General features: G+C 44.0%; 1 protein-coding gene across 11 annotated transcripts in view; it reads left to right on the top strand.

Annotated features, from left to right (window-relative positions):
* The first annotated feature begins 1,602 nt into the window (after window positions 1-1,602).
* The window catches only part of LOC18430887 (uncharacterized), a 58,544-nt gene continuing 47,602 nt past the window's right edge, over window positions 1,603-12,544 (top strand). For all 11 annotated transcript variants that reach the window (XR_016045251.1, XR_016045254.1, XR_016045253.1 and 8 more), the window contains exon 1: window positions 1,603-2,206. Coding sequence is in view for 5 of the 11 variants with exons in the window: in XM_088852803.1 (XP_088708929.1) it covers window positions 1,991-2,206 (216 nt within the window). In the remaining 6 variants the exon portion in view is untranslated. The remainder of the gene's footprint in view (window positions 2,207-12,544) is intronic.

Here is a 12,544-nt window from a genome sequence, read left to right on the forward strand (position 1 = left end):
TATTTAGATTATTAAAAACCAAAATTTAAAATTTTCAGAAGAGCCCTTGGGCCTAGTCTATATGAAACCCCTTATAATTCCAAAAAATAACAAGAAAATTTATGAAAATCCAAAAATTCATAGAAAAATCCCAAAATTTTTCAGAAATTCCTAGACACCTAGAAATCCCTAAAACCTTAGGAAGAACCTTAAACATAGGAAAATGTCTTAGGAAAATAATTAAGAAAACCTATGTTAGAAAATGCTAATTTTTCCTACATCCATGAGCCTTAAAACCTTTTAGTAAAGGAAAATCCTAGATTTAGGGAAATAAACCCTAATTCCTACCACTTTCACATAGCCATTAGGCTCCTCAATGATTATTGGCTCCTCAATGATTATTCAGCAAAAAGGCATCCAAAAAAGAGAAGCCGTGCACAAAGATCTGTGCTTGAAACATCGAGTTTTGGGTCCCCAAGTAAGTGATTTTTCCCCTTTATTTATCTCAGCTACTTTCATTATTTCCTTATTTACTTCATATTCTTCTAGTTTAGTTTGGATTTTTTTGCTTTTAAAGATTTAATTTGATGTGAAAATTTAACCTTCTTTGTTGGTACATCTAAAAAGGGTAAGATCTGCTCATATTTGTATTAATTTTAGGTCTATAATTTGACCAGCCCTGCGTTTCTATTGATTTATAAATTTTTAACCCTTTGGCACAAATTTGATGGGATCTCGTTAGAGATCTTTTTAGATATGCGCATAAATAATAAACTTCATCATTTAAAAAAGGTATCTAAAAGTAATAATCGAGTAAAATAATTTTAAGGAGGTTCAACATATTTTGTAAGGTGGTACAACATATTTTCCCTTTTTCTTTTTTCTCCGAGTGGTATTTTTCCTTCTTGATTTTGAGGTTGGCAACATATTCACATCTAAAATAACTAGGTCTTCAAGTCTGATGGAAAATAAGGCCCTTAATTGCTTGAGCATAAAATTTTGATAAATTGACATATAAATCTTATTTTACTTTTGATACATAAAAATAGCCCTATATATTTCATAATTTACAATCAACTCTTATTTTTTAAAATATAAATTGTATCTTAATTTTATATCTTTTTTCATACATTGGGTTAGGCCGAAATTAGTATGTTCATAAATGTCAAGAGCATACACTAATAAATATTAAAAATAATTTATAATAAATTAAATTATTGAATTGCCCCTAAATATTATATAGATAGTTTGATAATTTTATTTAGGGTGCTCACATTAGCATTTTATAATTATATTAAAAAAAAGTTTTGGATATTTATAGGCTTTTGTTTTATAATATAATATTTTTCAATAAAAATATTTTTGATCGGTAAGAATAATTGACATCATCCACATAAGTGCAGCATCACCCGCATGGAATGGAGTACCCTAATTATATTCAGTGGCTTGTGATGTGCGATATCATCCTCTGCATGCATAATCTCATCCTCTTCCTCCTAATGACTACAAAATGCCTGACTAAAAACAATTGTAACACAAACAATGTAAAGTATCCAAAATTTCGTTGAGTATGAGCACCGTAACATAAACCCTTTATTTATTACATTTTTAAATTTTTTTAATAAGTGTGCACATTCGAAAGTATCGAGGGCTTGAAGAGCGCAGGACAGAAGCTCCAGTTCCAGTCTTTGCAAAAGCCTTTGCCCCCACTGTTTACATGTACGGGGAGAGAAAGTTCCGTCCTCACCGTGTCTGTGGAGAGGGAGGAAGCTCCAGTTTATGCGAAAGCCCTCGTCTCCGATGTTTAAATTGAGAGAGAGAGACTTTAGTCTTCACTGCGGCCGTGGAGAGAGAGAAGCCTTTTGGAGTTCGTTTTTATAATGCCGGTGTCCCTCCTGGAATTCCCATCGATGAGTGTGAAACACCATGAAAGTCATGCTCAAAATTAAGCTTCAAAACCGGTTAACCTAGTCCAACCTCTTTTTGTATTTTCTGGTTCTTTTGAATCAAAATGGGTGTTTCAAGAAGTAGCAGTGATGAAGAAGATGGTGATGCAGAGTGGAGAGCGGGGATTGAGTCGGTGGCAAATGGGTTCAATCCGATTTCTGCAAATTATTCAAGGAATCCACCCAAATCTTCTGATAAATTGCTTCCGGAGTTCTCATTGGATGAAGAAAACAAGAGAGATACAGGAAAATCCCCTGGCCTCAAGCTCTACCAAGTGAAGGTCTTTCTCTAGCCCCAATTTTTGCCTTCTGCTTTTTTACTGGGGGGACTTTGTTCATTTATTTCGTAGCGTACATAGGAAAAAACATGGAAAACATATAGATTTATTTGTTTATTTTGTAATCTAAATGCAAAAATGCTTGGACATTGATGTCGACCTTTCTTTTTTTATTTGGGTAATTTAGATGTATAAATTTACATGGAGTATTTCGAGCTCTAAATAACTGGTAAAACGTATTAATTTCTATATATGAAAGTGCTGCATTTTTTTTTCCAGACATGTCTAGTTGTCGTGGGTCAATTATGGGTAGGTTATTTCAAAGTTGAGAACTTGACCTTCTTCGTTAAGCGTTGGGAACCGAGACTTGTTCAATCACACCGTGTTCCATTGAGGGCCCCATTACAATAAATCCAATATCTCAGAATCAACTTGCCGAATCACTAGAAAATCGATCTTAGGAACAATTTGTCTTGCAATTAATTTGGGAAAAATGAAAACAATGAAAGCCAAGATAAATGAATAGGAAAACCCAAAGGCTTCACTTTGCAGTACAATCCTTGTTTTGCTCACCCACAACCCCGTTTTCACGTTTAAGCTGCTTCCATTTCACATTGTAATCACCATCCAAACACCCCAAACACACAAATATACATGGTTCACCCTAATTGGGGATACATACACATGCAGCCAACAAGGATACAATGTCACTATCATGGGAGAGTTATAAGATTTAGGTAAATGCACATGTACCTCATTTTTGGTAAAGCGCTGTTGGTTTTCCTTTCCACTACTATAAATCCACTATTAAACGAACCTCCATCATCAGCTCTTTATCACTGCTGCTCCACCTATAATGGAGATACCAATACAACCATCGAAACTAGAGCACTATAATAGCTAGAATTTCGCAAAACCACCCAATCTTAGCCTCACTCAAAACTCTACCTTACAAGATCCCCTTTTCTCTTTTTACAAAATGGGCTTTTAAACGCTGATTTAAAAAATATCTATTGTAGACAAAAGTACCTCTAAATGAGAGAAATACTGAAATACCATGATAGTGATTTTGGGGTCACCCATATGAGAATCTCTTCCTTGATACTTCTACCTTGCCAACCATATTGGGTTAGTTCTTTGATTTAAAACACAGAGAACTCAGCCAAAGCCATTAGCTCTTTAGCTAAATAATCTCCACGGTCGTGTCTTGCTCATCTTGCTTATGCTTTCCCTTCTCATGCAAAGTTCACCTTCGTCAACACTCTCACTCGTGAGTTGTTGAGGTCATTCTGCCTTCATATATGTTTTAGTTGCTACCTTTCTTGCACACCTACAAGCGTAACTTGTACTTGGTCTCTTGCCACTAGAATTCCTTGCATAACCCATTTCTCTGAAGCCTTGCATGTGCTTAAAACCTTGTAATACTTGCCCATATTTCTCAAACACTGAAGTACCCATTTCACTCGGATTCCAATTTCTTTCTAGGCTAACCACAACGTAACTAAGAAAACCATAGAGAAGCAAGGTGGTATACAAAACTCTAGCCACATTGGTCCTTTCTTCTCCAAACTTTGAACATTGATTTAAAGAAAACTAAAAAATGAGATACGACCCGCATCACGACCTGCATGAAAACCTCAGAGTCTCATTTTCTCCACCTTGTCAAAAATGGCAAAGATGTTGTCTCGCATCTCCAAGATCTTCCGTTGCCAAACCATTATATCCTTTGTTAAGCTTCTTCATTCTCCATAACCAAATTCCTCTTTCATTCACAGTTGTACTCCCCAACAATTATACAGGTACCCATGGTGTACTCCCCTCATTACAACTAAAGCTCCCTTTAAAAAGTGAACATTCGTAAAAAAAAAAAAAAAAACTAAAGCTCCCTTTAAAACTATGAGTACTCCACCGTGTCCAATAGATTTGTAACTTTCTATTTTTGAAGGAAAAAGTGTAATGTATATTATTAAGATTGGACCAAATGTTGAATCAATGTGGCATTGGTTCCAATGGGCTGGTCGAACCAGACCAGTTCACTGGTTAGACTGGTCAAAATATAATAATAAAATAAAAATACAAAAACTAGAAAATAGAGAAAAGAAGAAAAAGCCTGAAAAAATCTAGAAAATACAAAATTCAAAGTACATTGCCAGTGACGTTGCCAATCTCAACCCTCCCCTTTCTTATTCAATCAGACGATCCAATCTCAGCCCTCAGGCCCCCCTGCCTTGGCTTGGACCACCGTTACGCGCAAACATCACCACTATAGGAGGCGTCGCCACCAGCCTCTCGCAGATGTTCCGATGGACCGGGCCCTGGATCGGGTTCGGGTATCCAAACTCTCTAGGCCTGCTTGCTGGCGACCTCCCCTGGAGGATCCTAATAGGCTAGGTCGGAAGGATGGGATTTAGTCGGTCCCCCTCCCTCGCGTCAACCCGGTAGAAGGTGGGCCGGACTCACAGCCTCTGGACTTCTCCAATCGAGCCTTACCTACTTTGCATCGACCCGACAAAGAGCCTCTTGAGGTTGGACTCCACGGCACGTCGGGCCACCTTGACGAACCCAGCCCATCATCTCAGGCTTGCTGGGCCTTACCCTCTGTTCATGGCAGTGCAATTACTCCCTCTAATCGAAACGTCAGTTCGGACGCGACGCCTCCTTGTGCGCTGCCCTTTGTTAAACACGGGTCGCTCTTGCGTTCTTCCGTCTCTTCTCTCGAGCCTCCATTGCCGTCGCCCCCACCTACCCCCTTGCCTTCTGCTGCCTCTTCTCTCGAGCCTCCATCGCCGTCGGCCCCACCTAATCCCTCCCACTTGGCATTCCCGAAGAGGAGCACTTGTCCTTTCCCATCGCTCGAGGAGTACTCATGCCTAGGGTCAAGGCCTTGATATCCTTTCCCTCCCCTTCCCTCTCCTCCTCCATCACCTTTTGCTTTCCTTCCCTCGGTGGTAGCTTCGGCATGCCCTCTCTCCTCTGCTGCTCTTGACCTTCCACCCGAGGCTGCCCCTCCTCCCTTCTCCTCTCCTCCATTCTTCCCAGCCCCACCCTTCTTCTAAATCCTCTTCAACCTTTTCTCTGTTGAACCCTCCCCCCTCCCCTCTTCATCGCGCCCCCCATCCCTGCTCATCCTTTCTCCCTCTTCCCTTTCTACCCTCTCTGTCTGCGGCAGAGGGTGTCTCTGCTCCTCTGCTGTCTTCTTCTCAACCCTCGCCTTTGCCCATGGATGATTCTCTGCCACTTTATGGGGTTGGTTTTTTGCAATCCTTAGACACCCCCCCCGCACACACACACACACGCACACCTCTCCCTCTCTTCCCTTCTTGTCCGTATTAGTAGGGTCCGGATTATCCAGTTCAATCGCTCCTCTCTACCCTTGGCCGTCTTCTTCTTTGGTCCACACTGAAACTCTCCAATTCCTTTCTTACTTCCTCCACTCTCTCCCTCCGGTCCTCCATAATACGCTTTTCCTGCCTTCCCCTATTTACCTTGTTCCCCCCATCTCAACCTCCCCCCGGTCTCTCGGGATTAGAGTATGTTGCCCCCCTCTCCTTCCTTCTTGCCTGAGCCTGAGTCTTTAGTCTCTCGCTTGACTCCCCCCACTCTACCCTCCGTTTGCCCCCCTTGTCATCCCTCCCCTTCCCTTTCTCCCTCAGCTCCTCCTGGTTTGAGCACCGCCCCCGCTGCTTCTTTAAGTTTGAACACCGTCTCTTTGCCTTGCTCTGCTGAACCCCTCCCTGCCCTACCTCGTGATGTTTACCCCTCAGACTTCGAGCAGCTCTTGAAGTTGACCCACAAACCAAGCATGTCCATATCTCCCCTTTCGGTGCTTGTCGGGGCAAAGAGGGTCGATGGGGATGGAATCCCACAAGCTCAAGATTCGGATGAAAACCATGATTCTCCCATCTCTCCCGCTTCAGACAGGGCCAACGCGGGGGGGGGGGGGGGTCGACGGGGATGGGAACGACAGGGAAAGGGCAAGAATGAAAGAAATTTATAGAATTATGGGATTCAATTATGAAGGCCCTGAAGGTCCGGCTCACCGTTTCCTACATCGGATGCTCAAAGCCGCTTGAAGGTGAGTACTAAAGGCCAAAGAAAACTCCTCAACCTCTTCTCATCTGTCTCTTATGACGACTCCCCTCTAGCCAACCTTCCATCCTCTGTCTCCTCCTCCTCTCTAAGGAGATCGCCCAGATTAGCTTTGCTCGCTCTTGTTCCCAAAAAATGAAGATTTTTTCTTGGAACATTAGAGGATTGGGTCACTCTTCAAAGAGGGACGCAGTCAAGGACTTGACCTCCAAACATCTTTCGGTTATCCTAGCCCTCACTGAAACCAAGTCACCAGAGCCCACCCTCCTTCAAATTTGTCAGGTCTAGGGTAGAAGACCCTGTCAATGGGTTGCGCTACCCATAGAAGGGGCTTCAGGAGGTATCTGGGTGATCTGGAACCCTTCAGATCATCTCCTCCTCTCCTCCCACATTGGGGCCTTCTCGGTTACTTAACTTCTCTCTCGAGTTTCTGATAGGTTACACTGGAAATTTTCAGTTATTTACGGCCCTGCTCTTCTGCTCCTAGATCTCGCTTCTGGTCGGAGCTGGACCTGTTGGCTACTCTACCCCACCCTGTTTGGTGTCTAGGAGGAGATTTCAACATAACCAGATGGTCCCATGAGAGAAATTCCAATCACTCCATCTCTCAGGGAATGAACGATTTTTCTGATTTCGTTTTCCGGAACGAACTCCTAGATATACGCTTACAAGGCAGTCGCTTTACTTGGTCCAACCATTTTCATCAACCTTCCCTTTCCAAACTTGATAGAGTCCTTCTTTCGGTGAATTGGGAGGAAACTTTTCCGAGCTCCCATGCTATGGCTCGCCCAACCCACCTTAGATCATTGCCCTATTCTTCTTAATACCCAAGCCTCAGTAGAGGTCCTAAACCTTTTCGCTTTGAACTAGCCTGGCTTGAAGAAAAGTCTCTTCTTACCCTCATTTCAGCCTGGTGGAATTCCTTCTCCAATCAGGTCTCGGGTGGAGCAGGATGCTCCAAACAAAAATCCAACTCCTTAAAGCATCCTTGAGGACATGGTGTAATTCCACCCCAAGGAATTATGGCCAAATCAAGGTATCCCTCCTGAATTCCATTAAGGAAATAGACAGAGCAGAGGAGTCTCATCCCTTGACAGAAGCCGATTTCAACTTGAGAATCCAAAAGAAGATGGAATATTTCTCCACCGTCAAAAAAGAAGAACTGTACTGGTTTCAGAGATCTAGAGTCAACTGGCTCAAAGCTGGAGACTAGAACACACGGTTCTTCCACCGGATAGCTAATTGTCGCAGGAGAGATAACACTATTTCGACCATCAAAGTCAATAACAGCTATCTGGTTTGGCTTGAAGAAATCAAACCGGCCTTCCTAAATTACTTCCAAGCTTTATACTCTACCCCCTCGGGTCCTAGACCTGTTATGGCTGACTTGGACTTCTGTTCTCTCACAGAATCCCAAGCTCTTTGGTTGGAGCGGCCTTTTTCGGAAGATGAAATACTTAAAGCTTTAGGAGATTTAGCCTCTGACAAAGCCCCTGGTCCGGAGGGATTCCCCATAGCCCCTTTTAAAATCTTCTGGGAAACGTTTCGCGCAGATTTCTTGAGTTTCTTTGAGGAATTTTTCCACCGAGGGATTGTACACAAGGCTATAAACGCCATCTTTATTGCCTTGGTACCAAAGGTGGAAGGGGCTGAGGAACTTAAGGACTTTCGTCCTATAAGCTTGCTGAACTCCTCTTGCAAAATCTTGGCCAAAGTGCTGGCCTCAAGGTTACAACAGGTCCTCCCCTCTCTCATCTCTCAATCTCAATCGGCCTTCATCAAAGATAGACAGATCCTAGATGGAGCTTTACTAGCTCGTGAGAGTATTCATTCTAGGAACTTATCTAAAAAGTTGGGGCTCATTGTTAAGATAGATTCGGAGAAGGCCTACGACCATGTAGACTGGTCTCTCTTGGATGAGACTATGAGAAGAATGGGGTTTCGAGATCGTTGGAGGAATTGGATGAGAGGCTGCATATTTAACCCTCACTTCTCGATCCTCATAAATGGTACTCCAAAAGGTTTCTTCCCTTCCTCGAGGGGGATATGCCAAGGGGACCCCCTATCCCCTTTCCTTTTTGTTATTACAGCAAAAGTGTTCAGTCTCTCTATCTCCCGTTTATTCCATGTAGGCCTCCTCGCAGGCTTCAAAACTTCTCCTTGAGGTTCAGTTGTGTCCCACCTGCAGTACGCAGATGACACATTGGTATTCTTGGACACGTCTTCACAAGAAGTCGAAAATTTGAGACTGTATCTCAAATGTTTTCAAGAGGCCATTGGTTTCAAAGTTAACATGGAAAAATCTACGATGATGGGGGTAGCAATCTCCAGTGATGAAATCTGGGAATTAATCTCGATGTGGGAATGTATAGTCGAGGAACTTCCATCTATGTACTTAGGCTTGCCTTTAGGCCTTGGAAAACCTAAAAAGAGACATTGGTCACACGTTATTGACAAGGTTGATCGGCGTTTGGCGGGATGGAAAGGTAGATACCTTTCTCAGGCAGGCATACCACTCTAATCAAAGCAACTCTAGCCAATGCTCTGGTCTACCTCATGTCTCTCTTCCAAATGCCAATCTTCGTGGCTAACCGGTTGGAACAACTGATGCGAAACTTGCTTTGGTAGGGCCAAGTAGAGAACACTAAGTTCCACTTAATCTCTTGGGACAAAGTTTGCCTACCAAGACAGCAAGGGGGCCTAGGGATTAAATCCTACAAAAAACATAACCAGGCCCTCCTAGGCGAATGGTGGTGGCATCTGGCTACTCAGACTGATTCTCTATGGGCCCAGGTCTTGCGCCAGAAATACAAGATTTCCGAAGGTATTTGGGTGCCAGAAATGAGAAACATCAACGCCTCAGGAGTGTGGAGATCTTTCTCTTCATCCCTTGCTCTCTTCAGAAAATTCAAGAAAATCCAATCAAGGGAGGGTACAAGAGTGCGTTTCTGCTCGGATACCTGGCTGGGACACACTCCCCTTAAGGACTTTTACCCCTTCCTCAACTACATTGTCTCAAACAAAGAAGCTATTGTTGCAGAAGAAATGGAAGTGGTGGGAAGCCGAAGGGTGTGGAACCCCTCTTTTAGAAGGCATCTCTCTGATGAGGAAACACTACACTTTCTCTCTCTTGCAGCTACCCTACATAAGTCTTTCATAGTATCGCAAGGGAGGGACATGTTGGTATGGTCTTTGGCCCCCTTTGGTACTTTCTTTTTTTTTGGATAATGTTAACATTGTATTGCTGTAAGAGTGAATACAAGTGAGGGAGGAAAAAGGGGACCTCGAGTACCCACGAGACAGGTATCTTGGTCAAAAAATAGGTCCCGAGACCCTATAAAAAAAATTAGCCTTGTTTCCTGCCAGAGTACAAAAAATTATAGTGTAGCAAAAAATGGGGCCTATAAGAACGCCCGACTACAAGTAAAAAAGAAAGGCTAACTACAGTCCTGGGAACCCTCTGTGGTCCAAAGCAAAAAAGGAGATGGACCGGTCGGGGTCTTCCACATTTGCCCGTGCTTTGCCTTTAGGAAGAAGATCGGCGAGCTCATTCGACGTCCGCTAAGTATGCCTCCATAAGACGTTCATATCCCTGCATATGTGGTGGATTTCGTCAAAAATCCTTGAGAGGTACAAAGGAGGGGAGGAGGTGCCTGCTGCCTAAGAGATGATATTTTGGGTGTCTCCTTCCACCATAAAAAATTGGCCCCATGAGGGGTTGAACCTTTTGAGGCCCAACAGAAGAGCCAAAGCTTCAACGAACTGGGAATCTCCTTGTCCCACATTTTTCTAAGTGGGTGAGGAGGATATTGCTGTTGTGATCACGGAATGCCCCTACTGCCCCTGAAGGCCCTGGGTTCCCCACCGAACAACCATCAAAGTTGAGTTTGACGACGTTTTTCGGAGGGACCTGCCAGTTGTGAGGTCCTTCAATCTTGTGAGTTTGGAGGTGCATGATATTCTTTCACTGACTGAGGAACATGTTAGAGGGGATCCCTACAAAGTCCCTGTGGGTAGAAGCCCAAAAGGTTACTAGGGAAGTAACCTTATGGAAAAGCACTGGAACATCGTTTTTGTGGCCTTGGAACACCCTCTTATTCCTTTCTATCCATAGACTCATATGGTGGCAGTGATTGCTGATTTCCATAATGTTCTGCCGGCCTTTGGCCAAAGCTAGCCAGAATAGGAGGAGATGAGAGCCTTAACCGAGGGTGGGAGGACCCAATGAATATGGAACAGCTGAAGTATAAGGCTCCATAGTTCGAAAGCTTGGCTGCAATGTAGGAAAAGGTGAGGGTTCATCTCTTCCTCTTGTAGGCATATTGCGCATCTGTTAGGAAGCGGAAGGCCTCTTTTTTGAAGCTGGTTGACTGTGAGAGCCCGTTGGTAGCAGGCTATCCAATTGAACGTTTGGACATTTGGAGGGGCTATGGTTGACCAGACTTTGGATAGAACAGAGGTGGGGTTCAGGGGGTAAGTAGGGGGTTGAATAAGTTTGTTGTAGAAGGAGGCTACTGAGAACTTTCCAGATTTAGAGAGGGTCCAAACCAGAGAATCAGTCCCTGATGGAGATAAGAAGATTGGGTGTAATGCAGCGGACAGAGAAATGAAGCGTGAGGTCTCCTCTTCGGTTAGGTTTCTCTTGAAAGAGGGATTCCAAACCTACGACCCCCTGAAAGGACCATGTCATCAGCTATGGTGAACTCTTTGTTGGAAGAGAGGTGAAAGAGAGAGGGGAAAAAGTCCCTAAGAGGGAATGTCCAATCCAAAGGTCGGACCAAAAACGCACTTTCGTGCCTTCTTTAGGATGGAACAGATAGATTGGTTGAAAAGGGCAAGAGAGGATGCGAAGGACTTCTAGACTCCTGTGGCCCTACTACGGGAGGTCCTTTCAGGCACCTGCTTGTGTTTCGGGATCCTGTATTTCTTACGAATGACTTCTGCCCAGAGGGAGTTGGATTGGGTGGCGAATCTCCACCACCATTTTCCTAGCAGAGCCAGGTTTTGTTTTCTTAGATCCCTGATACCTAAGCCACCTTGGGATTTGGGTAGTCAGATTTTGTCTCAAGAGATAAGGCGGTGTCTGGTTTTTTCCACTTGGCCAGACCAAAGAAAATTTTTCATGAGCTGATCCAGCCTGTTAATAACTGAGGCTGGCATATGGAAGATGGACATTAAGTAAACCGGGGCATTGCCCAGTGTGGCTTTGACTAGAGTCGAGTGGCCTGCCAGGGAAAGAAACCTCCCTTTCCAGCCGGCTAGACGCCTATCCACTCTGTCAATAACCTGAGCCCATTGTCTCTTTTTGTGCTTCCCCAAACCCAAGGGTATGCCCAAGTAGGTGGTGGGGAGGTCCTCAACTTTACAGTCCCAAGTAGGAATAAGGGCTCTGATCTCTTGTGTTGTTAGACCCATCCCCATCATCTTTGATTTATCCATGTTTACTTTGAAGCCTGTGGCAGTCTCAAAACATTCGAGGAAGAGCCTGAGGTTGTCGATCTCGAGTGGAGATGCGTCAAGGAAAACTAAGGTATCATCTGCGTATTGCAGATGTGACATCGAAGGACCTTGTGAGCTACTTTGGAAGGCTGGAAGAAGACCTTCCCGGTAAAGGTGGGAGATTGACATGCTGAAAACCTCTGCCACAATTGTGAAGAGAAAGGGGGACAAAGGGTCCCCTTGGCGAAAGCCCCTCGAGGAAGGGAAAAACCCTTTTGGGCTCCCGTTTATAAGAATAGAGAAATGGGGGTGGGAAGGAAATACATCCTTTCATCCACTTTCTCCAACGGTTTCCAAAACCCATCCTAGCCATCATTTCATCAAGTAACAACGAATCAACATGGTCATAGGCTTTTTCTCAGTCGATTTTGAAAATTAAACCTGGTTTCTTGGATAAGTGCCTTGTGTGGAGGCACTCATGAGCTACCACTGCCCCATCCAGAATCTGCCTATCTTGGATGAAGGCAGATTGGGACGGGGAAATGGTCAGTGGGAGGACATGCTTGAGTCTCGATGCTTGAGCCTTAGCCAGAATCTTGTATGAAGAGTTTAGCAGGCTAATGGGACGAAAGTCCTTTAGCTTCTCTGCCCCTTCAATTTTGGGAACAAGTGCGATAAAAGTAGCGTTCATCGCTTTGTTTAAGATCCCCCTATCATGGAATTCTTTGAAGAAGCTACAGAGATCAGGTAAAAATGTACCCAGGAAGGATTTAAAGGGGGCCACAGGGAAACCATTCGGCCCTGGAGCTTCGT

Source organism: Amborella trichopoda, chromosome 12 (assembly GCF_054954075.1).
Source record: "Amborella trichopoda isolate Santa Cruz 75 chromosome 12, AtrichopodaSantaCruz75HAP2 v2.0, whole genome shotgun sequence".
NCBI lineage: Eukaryota > Viridiplantae > Streptophyta > Magnoliopsida > Amborellales > Amborellaceae > Amborella > Amborella trichopoda.